Source organism: Epinephelus lanceolatus, chromosome 4, assembly GCF_041903045.1.
Source record: "Epinephelus lanceolatus isolate andai-2023 chromosome 4, ASM4190304v1, whole genome shotgun sequence".
Lineage (NCBI taxonomy): Eukaryota > Metazoa > Chordata > Actinopteri > Perciformes > Serranidae > Epinephelus > Epinephelus lanceolatus.
Genome location: NC_135737.1, coordinates 4,927,331 through 4,947,911, shown reverse-complemented (window position 1 = coordinate 4,947,911; position 20,581 = coordinate 4,927,331). Strand labels below are relative to the sequence as shown.

General features: G+C 38.6%; 1 protein-coding gene across 4 annotated transcripts in view; it reads right to left on the bottom strand.

The window, feature by feature from the left end:
- sez6b (seizure related 6 homolog b) overlaps positions 1–20,581 on the bottom strand; it is a 542,199-nt gene that overhangs the window by 465,060 nt on the left and 56,558 nt on the right. For 2 of the 4 annotated variants that reach the window (XM_078166883.1, XM_033632224.2), the window contains exon 1: positions 11,870–12,318. The exons of 1 other annotated variant lie outside the window; for it this stretch is intronic. In XM_078166883.1, coding sequence (XP_078023009.1) covers positions 11,870–12,059 — 190 coding nt within the window. In that variant the 5' untranslated portion in view covers positions 12,060–12,318. Of the gene's footprint in view, positions 1–11,869; positions 12,319–20,581 lie in introns of those variants that run through there. One more of the 4 variants, XM_033632225.2, reaches the window with a different exon arrangement.

The window sequence follows — 20,581 nt, the reverse complement described above, 5'->3', positions numbered from 1 at the left end:
AGCAGATGCTGAGTCAAGCGCGACATCTGGTAAAATTTGGTATACTGTTTCTGTGCTGTGTTTGGCTTAATATCAAACTGGTGTGAATTATTTTACACTTGTTCAACCCTAGTTTACAAAACACGTGTTGTGAAATGATCATATATGTTCTATAATAGTTAAGCTGTAATTGTTGCTGGAATAGTTTCTGTGAATGAGCCATTGTAGCTTGTTTCCTCACTAATGGAGTGTGATAAAGTACATCCATAAACAAGTCTTTGGATGTAATTAAACCTTTTTTTTACAGTTATTATTTGTTTTATTGAGCATTTATAGGTAAATCTAAGAGTGCTCATGGACAGATCTTGCAACAAGGTGTTCTGGAGAGAGAACAGAGAAAGACCATGAAAATTAATCCATAAAAGTCTACAAATAGTAGTCCAGCCATCTTAAGGAAACATCAGGGCCACTGGTTGATTGATCAGCACAGGCTTTATAAAGAGCTGGTATGTGGGTCATTTTACAAAGATCTTAGGGGGAGTGTTTCTGCATCAGTGTTGCACACATTTAGGTTTTCCACGTTATGAGGAGAAAAGGTAACAAAAATAAAACTAGAAAAGTGCACACAATAGAGTGCAGATTTCCACCAGGCAGCAACTTGCCCCCTCCAGCTGATCACAACCACTTCAGACCGTCCTTTTAATTTTAGCAGACACAGTTCAGCATGTTTCAGAGGCATCCCAGAACTAATAATAAAAATACGTGCCTTGTCTGTTTTTGACAGAGTTGCAGTACATTGCACAGAGCAGACTGAGTTCTCCTGCTAACAGGCACTGTATATGAAATAAAGATAGGCTACAATATATGAGGATAAGTATATTTTTAATAATAAAACACAGCCACAAGTCTTTGATTTGTGTTGTTCATGTTGTTCATAACTGGACTTTCAACAGTAGGCCTACTGTCTTTGTCTGTTGGCTACAGCGCAGCAAAGAAGGAAATGACAATAATAAACACATTGAAAGAGATCAAAAAAGAATCAATTTGACTTCATAGCCTGCTTACTTACTTATGAGCACAAATATAAAAAAAACGGAGCAAAATTAACAAAATCAGACAGGCAAAATGCATTGCTTCTAAATGAGTGAAAGTGTGATATGAAGCCATGCGGTGGATAGAAGAAAACCGGGTTTAAGCAGAGAGCTATGGAAGTAGCCCACGGCTCCCTTACAGTCAAAATGGAGGCAAAAATAATAGAAAAATGGTGTATCATAACATATGAAAATGAGACCAAACTTTTCTATGGATATCAGTTTTTGAGCCACAGCAAGGGGCTAAAATGTGGGCTTTAAACAGACAGTAAAGCTTGTTGTTTTTAGCCATGACTATTTCCAAAATTCTTATGGCCCCTACTGGCTGGTTGGGGGAAATGCGGAGTCAGCAGCCAATGACAGTGTAAAACAATCTGTAAAACAAGGTTGTCAACAATTTTGAAACACAAGAGGTTCTTGTGATTCTTCAGGATACAGTCATAAATGTGCACACAAACTATTAGGCTGATGGGACAAGTAGTTAGTTTACACACACACACACACACACACGCAATTCCCTCATTTCTTTAGCATGTTAGCATGCTAAAATTTGCTACTTATACCTAAATACATGTCCACCTGAGGCTGAGGGAATGCCATTTGTCTTGGACAAAATCAAATTTTGACCAAATAATAGCACTTTATGAAAAGTCATGGCTACAAACACAGGCCTAGATGTGATACTGTACATACAGTGCAGAAGCTCCATCAAATAGTGTCCTGTTTTGGTGGCTACTTTGGACACCTGGACTGAATGAAATCTGACAAAGCCAGGGGAAATAATGACTGTATTGGTCTCCCTGACAGGCCCCAAGAGGAGCATCTAATTGATGAAGTCCGTTCAGATTGCACGCCTGATCAATACCAGCACAGAGTGACTGACAAATTCAAAATGCAGAAGGCTACCTCTCACTCTGCCCATCATTTTAACGAGCACATGCAGGCTTCCACTGCTATATTGATGTGCAAAACTGTCCCTTACCTCCATATCTGATATCAGCCTGTCACCATATAACTGTGATAAAAAAGAGGTTTGGTTCTCGCTCCGATTATTTTTGTTTGAAAGCAAGGTTATTATGTCATATGTTTATTTTACATTCTGAGGGGGAAAAACTAATATCACAATTCCAAATACTGTATCTGTGCTGGTAATAATGATTAAAATGATGTGTGTGATAATACCTGCAAGTTTACATTCAACAACACAGTTACTTACAGTGTTTTTTTTAAAAGCGCCTTTGGTATACTTAGAGTCACCATCTTTACATTTCACAGTTTCTTGATAACATATTACTAGTTTGTTGTTTGTTAGTTTGCTGATAATTATTAAAAACAAAAATATTAAAGAATATGCACTAGGTAAGCATGATACCAACAAAATACTTAAGATGCCGAACCTAGAATTTTGAACAGGTCTTTTTAGTGCTTCAAGAATAGGTCAAAATGATAAATGCCCTTATAATATCAGTTTATATTGTGCTTTGGTGCATCTTACCAAACAAATTCTAAACCTAATAGAATTACACCAAAGTAGCCTACTGGCACATTTAATCTGGGGCCTTCAGGGTCCTTAAAAGACGATGCCCCTGGGCTATTTCCCATTTTGCCTAGTTCATCTTTGCATCTAGACAGATAAAATGTACAAAAACTGTAATTTAACCATTAAATGAATAAATAAATAATGTGATGATTTTACAATCCCTCCTGGTGGCTAGTCAAAAATTGTTGCAAGAGGTGTGTTGCACAGGGAATGCTGGGTAACATTTTAACAACTTTCCAAAATAATCACCATGAGAAAACACAATTTAGCAAAATGAATCAGTTAACTGGTTTTAAACAATCAAGGATGTGTTTAGCCTAGGTTGGCACAAAGACTGTGAGCAGCCTGACTACTACAAAGTGAAAAAAGGCCTCGAAGGCTCCAGTTTAACTATTAAGATATTAGTTTGCAGCAGTTAAATTAGTTGGAATGTAATTAATTGAAAATATATTTTCTAATCCTAAATGCAGAACTAACATAAATTTTAGACTGAATTGAGAGAGGCCTTAAAACAACTGTCTTTTAGAGGGGCCCCAAGTTCAAATCTAATTTTACTCCTTCAGTTGATATTGTTCTTACATGATACATATGAATAAAAACTAGTAGTAACTAGACCTAGAAAAAAACACACTAACACCTGCTAATATTCAGCTTTTAGTGTAATGGGAAAGGTTAAAATCAGCATTCACACCGAGGTCAAATGACTCTGAAGTTGTCACGGCAGTGGCTCAGAGGTAGAGCGGGTTGTCCACCAATCTAAAGATTAGCGGTTCGATCCCGGGCTCCTCCAGGCTGCATGTCAAAGTATCCTTGAGCAAGATAGTGAACCCCAAATTGCTCCCAATGGCTGTTCCATCAGTGTGTGAGTGTGTTAAAACTGAGCAGCAGGTGGCACCTTGTATGGTAGCCTCGGCCACCAGTGTATGAATGTGTGTGTGAATGGGTGAACGTGACTCGTAGTGTAAAAAGCGCTTTGAGTGGTCACTAGATGACTAGAAAGGCGCTATACAAATGCAGGTCCATTTACCATTTATTGGCTCTGGCTCTGATCAGCAAATGCAACACCCAGGTAACTGTGCTAATTTAAGCCTTTTTAACTGTTGAGATGCAATGACACGCCACCACAAAACAACGTCCATCTCAACCCGAGCAGCAGTCAAACTAAATTAAAACCAAATTAGTCTGCACTGAGTTTGAAAGAGAGAATGAATAAGTAGGAGATATATGAAAAGAGGTAACCACTGTTAAGTTTTTACAGGCCTCTATGCTGCTTTCTACTCTTTACTAAGATGTTTTCTGGCCTGTTGGACATGACACACCAAAAAAACCAACACACACACAGAAAGGCATGCTTGTCTGCTGCAGAGCCATGTACACAGCTCTGCTCCAATGCCAATGGGTCTGTGGCCTAAAAAACCCACTCTGTTTAAAAATCGGGCTCTGCTTTCAATGACTCCAAAACTGTCCCATTTACTTATTTGATGCTGAATTGCTTCAGTGAATCTAAGACTGGAGTTAGTGTTCAGTCTTGCTAAAAACCTTGCACCTTTAGTGATACCTTCCACACTTTATAAAGCCATATGTGAAACTCAAGAGCATACTGCTTCCTCTCAGAGAAACATGATCACTTAATAACTGAGAGTTTGGAAGGCTTTGGTGGTTTTGACTTTTTGACTTTTAACACAAAACAGTGTGTGTGTTTGGGTTGTTTGAGATTACATTCTTTACTTTGGCCAACACCACCAAACAGCCCCTTCCTTTAGAATCTGGAGACTGTAATATGTGTGTGTGTGTGTGTGTGTGTGTGTGTGTGTGTGTGTTTGGTGTACTGAGTTGTTGCTGTTGTTGGCCTAAAATAAAGCCCCTTTAGCCCAGTCAGCCTTGCAGGAGCCATTAGTTTCAGGCAGCTCTACCAGCAGAGCGCTGACAATGATGACAGGCAGTGGCAATGCAAGCAGGCCCCGGGGGTGGGACTCCAGAGGCATCGCTTGCTCCGGGTCAGCCAGGGCCGACGTATTTATCTGGGCAGTAATCTGAAAGAAAAAGGACAGAATGCCTGACCCTAAAACCTCAGGGACATCATCAAAACAGCTCCTATTTCAGGTCTACCATAACTCGCAGTGTCGCTCCATGCCTGCTCTCAGACAGTAGACAGAGAGAGACCAACTGATGAATAACAGAGCAGCAATCAGCAGTGAGTGTAGTACTGAGGGTAAAGCGTTAGGTAGAAGCAAGACTGATCATTTTTGGATCTGAGCTCTGAGCTGAAACTGACCCAAAGCTGAAATGGTAACATTGTTGCCTCACTACTGACTCTGTGGGCGCAGTGATCTACTGCAGACTGGGGACACTTCTTTACTGTTATAGCTTGTGTATTTGCAATGCTGACAGGTGTTATAGTTTTTCTTGTAAATATGGTAAGTACTGGTGCAGTTCTTTAATAATATCAATATATGGTAACCACAAATTGACATTGTCAATTAAATTCCAAACCAATTATTTATATGTTTTAGCCACGAGGCTGGATTACCAACTAGGCAAAATTAGCAACCGCTCCAGGGTTCCAGATCCCAAAGGACTACAGATGACTGTGTATTAATTGATCTGTGGTTTGGGATACATTAATTAAATGCAAATTTGTTTTCCAAATTTTGGAATATGCACTACTAAAACACGTAACTGAAATATTTAGGGCCTTGATGAAGTCCTGTATCATTACTGAGGATGTCTTTCTGAATTTTAGCTTTCAAGAATTAATAGTCACTAGTCTACTTGATATTGTGCACTTTGAAACTCTAGGCTGTTTTAATCCATTTTTACTTTTTACTGAGTCACTACATGTCTATCTTAATTAGCAGTGAGCAAAATTCCACACTTTGGTAACATAATAACCAGGAGGTGCTCTTTAATTGAGCACATCTACTGATTGTATTATAAAACCTACACAGATGGAAGGTCACTAACCATGTGAACAACTTAACATTGCAACCCATTACAACCATTGTGAAATATATAAACATTAGTCACTGCAGAATAGGTAACGTGATTTAGAATACATTTAAACACAGTTTCCATTTGCTTATGGCCTTAAACACAATGTCTCACAGCATGCTGGGAAACTCCACCCATTAGCCCCAACACACCACAATATTTCTTATTTACAAAGCCAATAAAGAATCTTCAAGCTTAATGCCATATATTGTCACATACCGAATAATTCAGGCTACAATGAGTGTAATACATCCATCCATACATACATACATCCATACATACATACATACATATACAACCATACATATATGACAATTTCACTAAAAAGGAGAAGTTAAGGAAAAAGCTGTTGAAATGTGAAATTACAATTTCCCTGTACATCCACAGGTTTTCAACACATAGCAAACAGCTGTTAAAGTTTAAATTTAGGTGAAACTTCACCATAGAAATATTTTAACTTCAGTCCTGTTTGCACTGTAACACTGGATGACTGAAAACTGAAGAAAATATCTAAGCAGGGCTGTTGCATCAAATTCTGGGACCTGTGCATGACATAGTCTTTGTGCGTAATTTAGTTATGGCACTAAATATTTAGAAATAAAAATAAAAAGAGCACATATCAGTCCACCAGCTTGTAGAAAACACAGATGAGACCTACTGCACCAACAACAAGGCCCTGTACAATTTCTGTTTCCGCACCCTCAAACTCACAACCCCCGCATAAGGTGACCTCAACCAGTTGGTCTCCACCACCATGAGTGGTGTCACCACTTGCCTCAGGTTCCGGGGACAGCTCAATGATAACCAGTGTAAGCTTGCTGTTGTACGCAGGGCCAACCCTCACATTGGTCACACTGGGGCCCTTGGTAATCAGCACCACTTTTCCCCCACTACGTCACCCCTGATGATGATGATTATTATTATTATCTGAAAATTTTTTTTTTTATATGATTTCTGAACAGAAGTGTGGAAATGTATCCTAATAGACATCAAAGACACCACAGTTGATGGAAATGAGTGTGACGTGATTCCTGCAGTGTGTCTGCTGATTTGACTGATTTACAACCTTGAGAACAAAATGTGCATTTTTTAAGTAAAATGTTTGTCTTTAGGCAAAATAAAATTTTGTTGCCATGTGTAGTGTGCTTTGCACAGGTGTATTTGAAAGTACTGGGGTCAATAAGACACCTATTTTTTCCACAGATTGTCTTATTGTGGCTGTGATCCGCCCACAAATAATGTTAACTTTACATAACTGCTGAACATTTTCCAAAGTATGTATTCCTACTTTCTACTCATCTATTTTTTGCCAATTATTTCACTGAATAATTTTTAAAACATAAAATTCAACATACAGAAAATATACATAACTTTGGAGCTGTAGTATCCATCACAGTGAATGTCACGTCTGCTTCTGTTGACTTACTGCTGTGTAGCTGTAAATGCAGATTCATTTGAAAGGCTTGTGCTGTATTAACAGAGCAGACATAAAGATCAGTGTGAGGGTTCCAGCCTGTGCAAATTGATTTTCATACCATGCAGCCATGAATGGAAACAATTGGCTGCCTGGAGAGCAGAAAAACAAAGACATTCAAAACAGGAAACAGTGTGACATGCTTTGGAGGATGTTTCATATGTACAGTATTTTTGATCTGTAATAAATGGGATAAAACATGCATCACCAGATTCCTCTTGTAAATTGTGTGTTTTGTAAAGGGGAACATAATGTTAAAGACCCTTGCTGGGAGATTGTCCACCTTCTAGAGAGGTCAGAGGTCAAGGTCAGCTCCAGACCATCACCCCTGCAGTCAGCCATGATCCAGAAAATGACAGTGTCTCTAGTCTCTGCCATTCTGCTTCCCCAAAAACACTATATTTGTTTCAGGCAAGGTATTTTTTAAGCTCTGAAAGAGCGAGCTGTTTTGTGCATCAGTGACAGTGAAGAGCTTTGAATCAGTATCATAGCAAGACATAGAAGCCAGATGAAGAGGCTGCAGGGTCCTGGCACTGCTGATTACAGGCTAATCAGGGGGCAGGGTGAAGGATGGCCATTGTTAATGTGAAGTATCACTTGCCTTGGGTGATGCTTGTCTATTAGAGCAAGAATAGCATCTCATAAAGCTGATTAATCTAAACAGTGCTGATGATAGATGAACACTGACGAGCGAGAAGACTTACTGTACATGGCCAAAACCTAAAAAGGCGATAGAGTAGATGCTTTGGTATATACTGTGTGCATATTACTATGACAGAGGGTTCTAATGTTAAAAAATGTGAAAGCTGGGGCACACAAACAGAGGCCTAAACCATTCAAATCATGCCACACCCACTAGTAGGTAGAGTCTTACAAGTTGAGCAGCCAAGCATTGTTCAGATCCACAACATGTAGTTTAACATTCTCTGTAGGATCCCAGTGTTTCCAGTAATACCAACATGTCAGGCTGAGTTATATGGAAATGTGTCTAAAATGATCCACAAAGCAGAGAGAACACTCTAAAAAAGAATTCCACTGGTTCAACTAAAAACTTATAATAATAATTTTAAAAAAGGAAGGTAACAATTTGCTTGCATCTTTTTTAAGTAGTTTTAACTCTGGCATTATGGAGTCAGTCCTTTGAGTCTTTTATAATCTGACAAACTCCATTAGTTTAATACTACCAGCATGATTATTTTGCTTTCACCTCGAAAAGCTTTAATAAGTTGAACCAACTTAATATTAATGCAAAAGTTGCAATGATATTTAATGGTCAAATTATTTTAGTTAAGATAATTTTACTTAGTAATTCCATCCTACTCAAAAATATCAAAAAATGTTTTTGATCATGACAGACTTCTTAAAATGTTTGTCAACTGACAAAAACACTTTAATGAAACAAACGTTATTTCTTTATGCTGAAAAACTTGATTTTTAGGGTTATCCACCGACCCCATAATTCATTTTTTAATATTTCAGCTGGGTGTACCAGTGAAGCTGTAAAAACAGGGTCAAATCTGGGTTTTGAATATTACACTCAGTACACAAATTATATGTCTTCAATAAAGAATTGGAACAATGTGAGTGTCACGCATTGTGTAAAACTATGTTATTTTTGATTTATAGCGCCTGGAAATAAGTGATGTAGTGCTGCTGGATCATTTATATTTGTTATTTAGTTTTGAGAAATTGCACATTTTCTGGACCCACTTGTATGTTTCCAGGGGGAGACTCAGGGAGACTCTTCCAGTAAACAGTCTGACCTCTGATCTTCCACAGAAAGGTTTCAGATGGGCATCATCTGGACCAAAATGAATTAACAACCAAACATTTATTGCAGCAGACTGGCTCCATTATTATAACCATTTATTAATGACTTGGTAACATGGCATACACAGATGAAGCCAACCCAAAAGTTAAACTATAATGATATTAAAGCTGGTATGATATCAGATTTTCACTGCACAATTATCGTGGCCATGATAACAATAGTATAATGATATCTATAAAACAATTTGTAATGGAAATAATGATAACAGTGCTATCAGTCAGTTCATCTTTAACTTTGTTTATTGTGCATTTTCTCTCTCTTTTTTTTTATAGCAAATTAATTACACTCAGAATACAGTGTGGGTAGGTGGAGAGCAGTGGCATTGTAAGGCCTGGGCGTCTGAGGCTCCAGCCCCAATTGTTTTATTAAAAGCTGCAAATCTAAATATATAGGCTTTATGTATATTCCAAAGATAAAAATGGGCTGAATAATAAAAACAGATCTGATTTATTTGTCTTTTGTCCATGCATTAAAGCCCTCAATAATAATATAATAGAGTTAATCAAAGACGCAAGTTTGGAGTCCTCTGTTTCATCAAAGCAGCACATTTTGTGTGAACACATGCATGAGAGAGACAGAGAGAAAGTGCATCAGTAATCACTTTAATGTTAAAGGCTTTATATATTCTGCTGAGTAGTTTAATCTATAATGATGCATCATATTTTATTAGTTGATCATATTTTGTATTTTTAATTTGAGTCTTTAAAGTACCTTAAGTAGACAGATAAATGTAGTGTATAGTAAAAAAATATGCACTATTTCCCTCTGAGATGTAGAGGAGTAGAAGTATAACAGCATTGAATAGAAATACTCACTTACAAGTACCTTAAATTCTCTTATTTTCAATGATAGCAGTTGCAAAGTATTCTGTTTCTACTCAATAGTAAATATTAATTTTAAGATATAAAATAATATGCCAGAGTGCATTAAAAAAAGCCTCACAATAGAGCTTGTTCATCAAAATATTCCTGAGGGAGGATCCACCCAGACCCCCCACAGGGGACAGGGCTAAGCCCTCAAGGTCCTCAAATTTTAGAACCACCTCTGGTGGAGAGACAGTCTGTAACCATAACTGTACAAAATCGTACAAAAAGAGCAGTTACACTTAATGCATAGTGAGAAGGCAACCAGATGGTATTGGGGGGAGGGAGACAAAGTGAGAAGGGAAAAAACGGAAATGATTTGAGGTGCTGGATTTTTTACAACATATTAATATATGTGTATTATTAACACGGTACCCATATTTCATTTTTAAATACCAGGGTTATTGTCAATAGGCTACCTGTTTTATCACAACACCCCCAAAGCATCATTAGTTACAGCTTATAAATCCTTCACAATGGGTGTCTGATGAGAAAGTGTCACCGATTTTTCTCCACCTAGATCCTTTGGATCATGTAACATGTGTGTCCGTATTTTGTTAGAAATTACATCTTGTACTTTCTGTGAAATTTTACTAATGTAAGTGTACAAAGAAGTGGTTGAAAAAATAACCAAATTAAATATGACAATTTAATAAAGTTAGAGTTTTTACCATCTTCCTGTGACCAAAAAAATGTCCTTGTAAGAAAAAGTCAGGAGCTTAACTGAAGTTCACAGATCTCCATTTAGTTATTCAAAGATCCTGTGAGTTCCCACACATCAGCCTGCAGCCTGATTAAACCCTATATACTTATTGTATACAGTAGAACATACAGTACTAATTATTGTAGTGTTGCGTTTTGCAGTTAGTAAACAAGGACTTGCTCAACTTCTCATTACATTTCTAATGGTTGATTCTGTATATGAAACTCGCTTCCTAGCATCAAAATCATCAAGCCTTTAAGTATTTGAATACAGACTGAATACAGTAAGCAGCTAAATCCATCTGTCACAATGAATCACCTGCTTTGTGTACACACTCACCAGCATGTCAGCAGTCAGACTACAGACCTTAACGTACAAAACCAGTCAACACAATTCCATGTGATTATGCAAACACAAACACAGGCGTAAGCATCCATCACAACCTGAATTACAAGGTTGTGGAGTCAGCTGGTGTCAGCTGTGTCTACACAAACACATCCAATTAAAAGATGCCTGACAGAGCAGGAGTTTGTCTTCAGACAACTTCTTCCCTTCCCAACTTTATTTCTCGTCATCTATCCAGCACAAAGAGGAGTTTGTATGAAATTTTGGATAATCATTTCTGATGCACAGACTATGCAGTGTGAGAACTAATTTAATAACAATCTCTGGGACTTAATTTGTAGTGCAGGAAAGGAAAAAATATTGAGTGATTGTTCAAATTGCTGCAACTATCCAGGGAGATGACTTTCTAACATCACCCATGTTTTGTAGCCTTCTCTGTTTTGTCAGGGGATATGAATAATGCAGGGAAGCTGCAAAAAACACTATCAGCCATTCCACTATTGTGACAAGAGCACTAGGAGATAGGCTGCATTCATTTGGAGCACTTCTAGTTTTTTCCAAGGCTGGAAAATGACATTTTTATCAGCCTCTTTGCCTAGCCTACTTGAGTTTTCTTCCCTTGAAAATTGAAAACTGATAACGAAACCATATAGTAATCATATAAGAAGTTGTAACTGTTATTAGACAGTAGGTTTTATTACGTGAAATGTGTTCTGACTGAACTTTAATAGGCTTTGAGGATAGGTACCATATGTATGCTCTGCATATATTATCTGACTGAATTATAACAAAATAGCACATCTCTATTAGTGTTGATGTGTTGGTCACATTAAGGAGTGTGTTTTGTGAGGAAGATCAGTGAGCTGTGTGAGCACATGGAGGACAGACTGACAAAAGGAAACGGTGAAAACGGAAAGCTTCCCGGGCGTAAAGACAAAAAAATCCACATGAAAAACATCTCATTCAGTAGTAACGAGGTCGAGGGCTGAAAAGCTCTTCTGAGCACTCCAGAATTAAAAACCACTGAATTAATATTTTCTCAAAATTCTTACCTTTTGCGTCCACGTCCGTCACCGCCGCCACAAAAACAAGCAGGAGAGGATAATAATCTCTGATCGCGTTCATCACGTTTTTCCTCCGTTTTGCGCTTCTCAAGCTTTTAGTAGTGAACGTCCTTGGGATCAACACTTTTCCTGTGGCGGACTGAAACACTGAGAGCTCCGCCGAACACCGACTACACATACGAAGCGCTCCTCTCGGTGACTTCAGCCCGGCTTTGCTGTCAGAATTTACTCATTGACAAAGACGATGGGCTTTGAGTTTCGGTCCGCCGCCACGGCCACAGACTACTGAGTGCACTGACTCCAGTGAGTGAAGCCTTTCGACTGTAGAGCTGCTGCCGCCGCCGCTGCCGCTGCCCCGCTCTGAGCTTTGTGCTGGGAGCCTCCTCTTCAGGGCAGCGCCGCCGCCGCCGTGCATTCAGCACCACAAACAGCTCCTAGCGTTGGCCAATGGAACACACTAAAAGCAAATGAAGCTCAAAGTTTGAAGCTCACACGTAATTATTGGTCTATTTTAGGTACTAAACGTGGGTTTTTAACATTGATTCACTGAATATTTTCCTGAAAGCACACATTCTTTGCGCGTGTTTTTACCTTGTCAGTATTTACTACTACCTCTGAATGCCGTTCATTTGAGGTAGTAGCCTATGGTGATGCTCAGGTAAAAGTAGTAAAACCCAGGGTGCAGCACCAATTTCTGGGCCTTATGCAAAAGCAGTTTCTGTGGGCCCCCCACTGACCCTTTCTTAATTCTTGTCTCTTTCATTCACCTTTTGGATTTTATTATTGTTGTTATTATTATTATCATTATTATTACAAAGTCAGTTTGCTTTATTTCCCTTTCCTTTCTTTTCTTTTTTGGAACCCTTTTCTGGGGGAAAGAAATGACAGTGTACGTTGGGGCCCTGGGTAATCAGTCCCATTTTCCCCCCACTACAACGCCCCTGGTAAAACCAGTTTTAATTTTCAATTATGCTGGAAAAATATAGTTTAAAAGATCAGTCTTGACCTTGTAATGGGCCAGCCTCCCACTAATTGAAATTTCTCTTAAATAGCATAGCTACATAGCAGATTACAGAGGTAAGATCTGATGGAGTTGACTAAAAGTTATATATTCATCAATTTCATAGCAGTCATAATGAGTAGCTATTTTATTTTTCAAAGTTGCCAAGAGTTCTCTTGATGCTTATCAAAATACTATTTTTTTAACCATAATTCTTGTTTAGGCTACAGAATTGACCTGTTATGGTTGAGACGAACCTGATAGCAATATTATTTAATGAATCCATAATAAAAATATAAATAAAAAGATGAAAAGCTTACCAGTACTCGAGCAGCATTAGAAACCAGGAAGTGAGACAGGAGTTCTTGTGATATAGCTAACTCCTTTATGCCTGATTGAATTATGTTTTTTATTCGACAAAAATCTTGGCAACATCTTTAAAGGGCTAACATTTTCACACAACAAAATTTATCTTAATAAAACAAATATGATTATACGTAGGACACAATTTGTCCCAATTCTCAAGAATGGGAGACTACTAAATACACTAAGTTGTCAATCTGTTGGGTCAACCTAAAACCCTGCAGTCTAATACAACAGTTCTGCAATAAATCCTACCCTCATATATAATGTTAAAACACAATACATATCATGTTAATGTAATGTATATAATGTTCAGTTAGTGTTGAAATGGTTTAAGAGAGGTGTTGATTCAACGCTCTGATTATTTTGGCTGCAGTTTAGAAAAAGATAGATTAGCCATACAATGACCCACACATCAACATGCAATGGCTAAATCTGCATGAAAGACAAGAAACACTTAGCTATGAAGCATACAAGAGTATAGACAGTGACCTTTTGGGGATTGGTATAGGATTGTTGAATGTATTGCTTTACTGTGTCAAAAATGTTTTCTACTGAATGACGATATGTGTGTTTGCATCTCATATGTGATCTTGTGCTTGGAAATCTACATATTTCCTGCCACTGATGTGTCTCTCCCTGCTTTGACTCACCGAGCATGGGTTTGATCTGACAGTGTTGCATCAGCCAGCCTCGATCAGCACAGTCTTTCACATCTGTTGGCGTTTGAGTCATCTTACTACTGCACCTCTGGCTACTTAAAAACGCAATGAAGACCTTTGGCTGGCTGATCTCAGCTCTGAAGCTTTCGCAGCCAAGGTGCTCCACATCCTTCCAGCCTGTGTCCAGCCTTGCAACTGCTGCTCACCTCGCTGAGAGATGACTCACTACGTCAATGCGGGAGAAAGTCTCCAACACAGAAACAGTGTTGAATCTCCTCAACACCTTTGCTTTGATTCATGCACCTTTGCCTCACAGCACATAAGCTATTCATAGGTTCAACACTCTGTATGTAAAAGGCAAGTCATGCACAGGCAATACTCATCACATTAAAGGCTCAGTAGGCAATCTTTTTGACCACTTCCATCCACATACCCACAGTAACTCACCTGTGTCATATGTTTTACCCACAAAGATAATAATTTAATTTCCAATATGTTATTTCCATGGTCTAGGAACGTTCAATCAATATTTGTGAACATGAACTACCCTCTGTCAAAACCAGACACCAGAGAAGTAAGTCTTAAATGTGTGATGTCATAGGGCATAAAGTCTGAAGCTGTTCCACAGACAATGAATGGGAGACTGATTTTGTGGATCCACAGTACTTCCCAAGTTCCAATTTGTATTTCACAGGACCCCTGACTCAAGAACATTCTTAACATCAGCGGGAGTGCCCAACATCTTGGCATCATCTGGGACCCTTGAAGCAGGAACATTCTTGGCATCATCTGGGGCCCCAAGCAAAAGCACAAACAGGACAGACAGACAGGATTTTGTCCAGACCCCTGATGAAAGAACAGACTTGGCGTCAGCTGGGAAGAAAAGACAGGACATCACCAGGACACTGACTTGGGGTCCAGTCTGGGGCCCAGTTGGGGGTCAGTCATGGTGTGGGGCTGTGAAGATTCTGGGTTGCTGGGCAGCGGCAGCTCGGGAATGTTAGGCAGCTGAGGCTTGGTGTTGCTGGGCACCCGAGTCTCTGTGGCACAGGGCAGCTTAGGGTGTTGGCATCTTTGAGGCCTTTGTCTCCTTTTATGTGCTAAGGCCCCAGATACCTTATGGAGATGGCCAGGTGAGTCCCCAGGAAAGGGGGCTGCTCAAGGTCTTCAGGGTCAGGGTTTTACAAGAGGTTAGCTGACTGGAGTGAAGGCTGCAAGTTAGTGGGTCAAAGTTCACAGTGACGGATAGTTTTTGGATTAAGGAGGGAGATGTTGGTGTTAATACTATTTTTGGACTGTCTTAGACCATAGGAATAATATGTATGAATTTTGAAAATGGGGATAGTTCCTCTTTAATATCCTCCAAGGGGGCAGCAGTGGCAGCAGGCTAAGCAAGGAAGAAATCCCTCTCCTCAGCAATGTTTTCTAGCTCTTTCTGTAGGATCCTGAGGCATTCCCAGGCCACATAAGATATATAATGTTGCCAGCATGTTCTCAATCTGTTCTGTGGTTCCTGCCAGTTAGATGTGCCCAGGCACTGGGTAATACGATTCTTATTATATCAAACCCAATTTGTGATACTATTCATGACCATAACTATTTCCGCAGCAATGTTTTTTTTTACATTCCGTAATAGCAATCTACCATCCAGATAAATTATTACTGGCAGAGTGGGCCTCTCTCATGCAGTATTCAAACATGAGAGCCCCACAGGACACCAGGGTTCATGTCCAGTCCCTGACCTGCAATTAATGGGTTTTTTGTTTGTTTGTTTGTTTGTTTTTTTCACAGTACGGGGGCCCCGAAAGGGACAGGAAGCTCTTCACGGAAAAGCAGCACGCTTCGCAGCGCTTTCCCATACAGTGTTAATCCGGGTAAAGTCAGTAAAGATGCCAGAAACCGTTATTTGGCTGAATTGTTACCTATTAAGAACACTGACTAACGCACTGCTGCCTCCAACCTCATATTACCATATGAGATATTACCAACTATCTTGCTTACAGTGTAAGTGTGTATACCTGTGAACGGTTCAGACACTATAATCCCTTCAAGGTAATGGGTGAACGATTTGTCTACATTTCCACCTCTGCTCCACCTCTGAGAACGTGTTACTGACTTAATGTATTTATTTCATATGTCTGACATCTGTCCTTGTCAGAGCATAATAGACTTTTTTTTGCTGTGTCTTTTGTTGTCAATATCTTTTTCATTATGTTGTTACAGTTTAGTCATGAAATAAAAGTTGCTGACAAAATTAACACTGTGATAAAGAAATCACAACATATTCAAAAGGAGTAGAGAGAAGCAAACTTATTCAGTCCTATCACCATTTCCCTGCAACATAATAACTTAAGCATCCTGAAGTAATTTGCCACTATATGCTTTAAAAGTGAACCAAAGAGAACGCGAAAATACCTAAAAAAAAAAAAGGCAATTAAACCTACAATGCACTTTGATTATAGCAAGTTGTATGTCATCTGTCAAAGACAAATAATTAATTCAAATATGTGAGTATTTGCACATATCCAAACCTTTAAGCTGGATATTACATATCTACAACAAACACATCTTTTTGTAACAGAACATTGCAAATTTAAGAAGAACTGGGTTGCCCAGATATATCATTCTAAATTTAATGTAAGATCCAGAAGAGTAGTGATACTCATAAAGAAGAACATTCTATTCATCTTCTCTAATATTATCTCTGATATTAATGGCCACCGTGTCATTGTTACTGGCAAATCGCACAACATGCCCTTTATACCTGCCAATCTTTACACCCCAAACTGGGATGTTTCATAATTTTTCCAAAATTCACAATGACATCCTTGGTGTCGATTTTGATTGTGTCCTGACTTCAAGCTTGAACAGATCTAGTAGGACTAGACAAAATATCTTACCCTCCTATTCTGCTAGAGTTAATAATTCTTTCTCAATGCCTATTATAGCTCGATGGCAAACAATTTACCCTACCTCTAAATAATAATTTTTTTTTCACCATTCCATCATTCATATTCTAGAATCAACTGTTTTTGGCTAGACAAGGGACTCATCCCACCAGTATCTTCTTGTAAATATCATGCCATAGTTATATTCGACCATTCTGCTATTCACTGAATTGATTACTGTTCTCCCAAACAGCCATCTTTTTCAACAAACATGGAGATTGGACCTTTGAATGCTGTAAGATGAGGACTTCATTGTTTATCCTACAAGACAAATAGGGTTTTTCCCCTGGAATTTAAGGATATACCAGACATTGCTAAATACACAGTCTGGGAATCCCTTAAGGTGTTCCTGCTAGGTCAAATGTCATGTACCGCATACCAGATCAAAAAACATACTTAGAGACTGGTAGAATGGACTTGGCTTATTTCAAATCTTGATTCTCAATATGCAGATATACCCTGTGTTGATTTCTTTAAACAGAAACTGGTGCATCAATAACAATTCAAAACTCTCTCTATAAAAGACACTGAGAAACCTGTGCTTAGAACAAGACAGTACATTTACAAAACATTATTTTTCTTGACACCAAGAAGGCTTTTGACAGAACTAAAGGAGAATATTCATTTTTTTCATTTTCATTACAGTTTTTTGGCCTACATTTTATTTTCTGGATCAGGACTTTATACTCTTCACACTAACAAACAGTATTGTATCTGAATACTTTCCACTGTACACAGAAACCTGACAGGTCTTTCCACTCAGCTCCCTGCTCTTTGATCTAGCTATCAAACCCCTTGCCATTGCTTTGAGATTGGACAAGGAGATGAAAGGGATAACGAGACACAATATTTTGGCATGTAGTTTTGGCAAATGTTCAGGTAAACTGAACCTAAAAGTTTGCTCTTTCCTGTTAACCAGATGGCAATAGATGATATTTTTACCCAGTTCCCATTCAAAGTGCTTTACACCCCTTATGTTACAAATTACATGCAACTTCTTTGTTTAAACATCATTTAAAACCTTTCCTTAAGTGGACCAAAAAGGACTTGACAAGCTGCCCATATCTATTGCAGGCCACATAATCTTCATTAACAGACAGTATTTGCTTGGGTTAAGGGAAAAAGAAGCCTCCCAGGTGAAGGTTAAAGTTAAAGGATGGCTTTTTAAGTCAGTGTCTGACACCCAAACAATGAACACTAATGGAATTCCACTCTGGAAATGTTTCAGCTGGTTGCAATCTGCAACCCTCACTACTAGATGCCAATAAAATCTCTTAAATCTCACACATGGTTCCATATTTACTGGCCCATCTCCTTACTATGCTAAAAAATCTGGGACCATCAGTTTCTCTCTGGTAGCATTTGGGTCAGTGCAATAGTAACTTGGGCTTTGGGTTTCACATCTTCAAAGACTCTCTGTGTCATTCTGTCAGTTTAAACCCACCTATGTTACTCACAGCTTAATTTCCTCCCTACTGTGGAGTCTGCCAATCAAAGAGTCAGTTGCTGTCTGAGCTTTTCAAATGGCCCAGTCAAATAAGTGCTTAATTTCCTAGTGCTACATAGCTTCTACCAGAAAGAAAGAAAGAAACAGGAAATTTAGAGACACAGAGGAGTTTTTTTCTTCATATATCAATATTTAGGAGCATGTTACTTTTTGCCACATTTGAACAAATCATTTTGGAATAACATGACATACAAATATGATGGCATTTCTATTAAAGCTTCTTGAAACAAAAGCACACACAGGTGGGTCTCAAAGAAAGCAAAAGGAAAACTGAGTTAAGAGGACACTGAAATTAAAATGCAGTCCTCTTGATATGTGATGAGTGAGAGGACATCTAGAACTCAGATCAGCATGTACTGTGTGAAAGAGGGAAAAATGTAAGATATCTCAACTAATGAGAATGCGATAGGGCAAATGGACAGTGCATATTTATAATTTCCAGAGGATATATCCCCATGTTTTTGGTGACTTCTAGAATACAAGCTCCAGTACAACATTAAGATGAAATGTTCCACTTGTACACCAGAGGCATTACAGTTTGTGGGTTCATCTAGCACCACAATCAGGTCAAAATTTCAGTTTGTTCCATATTTTGTTTAACATATGTAACACTTTAGCTGTCTTTATAGTGAGTATTTCAGCCTCACAGAGCAGCTAGCATGCCTTTTTTTTTTTTTTTTTTGGTCAAACAACTGTTTCTGATATCAAGAATTTACTTTCTCATATTCCAGCTCTGCTGCTGATTGAAAACTTTTTTAAAGATAATTTTTTGGGCATTTTAGCCTTTAATTGACAGGACAGACAAGTGTGAAAGGGGGGAGAGAGAGAGGGAGTGACATGCAGGAAATGGCCACAGTCTGGAGTCGAACCCAGGCCCCTGCAGCAACAGCCTTGTACATGGGGTGCCTGCTCTATCCACTAAGCCACAGACGCCCCAGAATTGAAAACTTAATAGTCTTTCCACATAATCCTTCTTTATCAGACCATTATTTCATAACTTTTGATTTCTTATTACTCGATTACACGGCACGCGGCAAAACCTACTGTACTAGATGTATAGCCGATAGTGCTGTAGCAGAATTTAGGAAATGATTCCACTGACATTAAATTTAATACCATGTCCCACTGTAACAAAGGTTTCCTATACTGACTTTAAACTCTCCCAAATTGATTATTTTGTCAATAGTGCTGCAGGCTCACTGCAACACTCGATTCACTCCCAAACATGAAAATTAAAAGAAATATCGCAAATATTTGAAAGGAATTGGCATTTAACCAAGCTGGAAGAATCTCGTTTAGTCTGGGAAGATAGTCTTAAAAGGTATAGGAGGGCCCTCCGCAATGCCAGACCAAAATTACTCAGCATTAATAGAAGAAAATAAGAACAACCCCAGGTTTCTTTTCAGCCCTGTAGCCAGGCTGACTGAGAGTCAAAGCTCTATTGAGCCTTGTATTCCTTTAGCCCTTAGCAGTAATGATTTTATGAGCTTTTTTAATGTCAAAATTCTAACTATTAGAGGCAGAATTCATGACCTCCTGTCCTCAGATAGTACCAATCTGCCTTCAAACACAGGGACCGTAAACACAGCTGTAAGACCTGATATATTTGGATTGCTTCTCTCCAATTAACCTTCAACAACTGACCGTTAATGATTTCCTCATCTAAATCATCAACATGTCTCTTTGACCCTATCCCAACTAGGCTACTTAGAGAAGACTTACCTTTAGTTAACACTTCTATATTAGCTATGATCAATATGTCTTTATTAACAGGCTATGTACCAAAGTCCTTAAAGGACTTCTAAAAAAGCCCACCCTGGATCCAGAGATGTTAGCAAAACTATAGACCAATATCTAACCTTCCCTTTCTTTCGAAGATCCTTGAGAAAGTAGTCGCAGACCTGCTGTGTGACTTTTCTCCATGACAATAATTTATTTGAGGAATTTCAGTCAGGATTTAGAGTGCATCATAGCACAGAGACAGCACTAGTAAAAATTACAAATGATCTTCTGATTGCTTCAGACAAAGTACCCGTCTCTGTACTTGTTTTATTAGATCTAAGTGCCGCATTTGACTCAATTGACCATCAAATTCTGCTACAGAGACTGGAACATGAAATTGCCCTCAAAGGTTCTGCACTAAGCTGGTTTAAATCCCATTTATCATATTCACGATGAATCATCTTTGCAAAATACAGTTTGTTTTGGAGTTCCACAAGG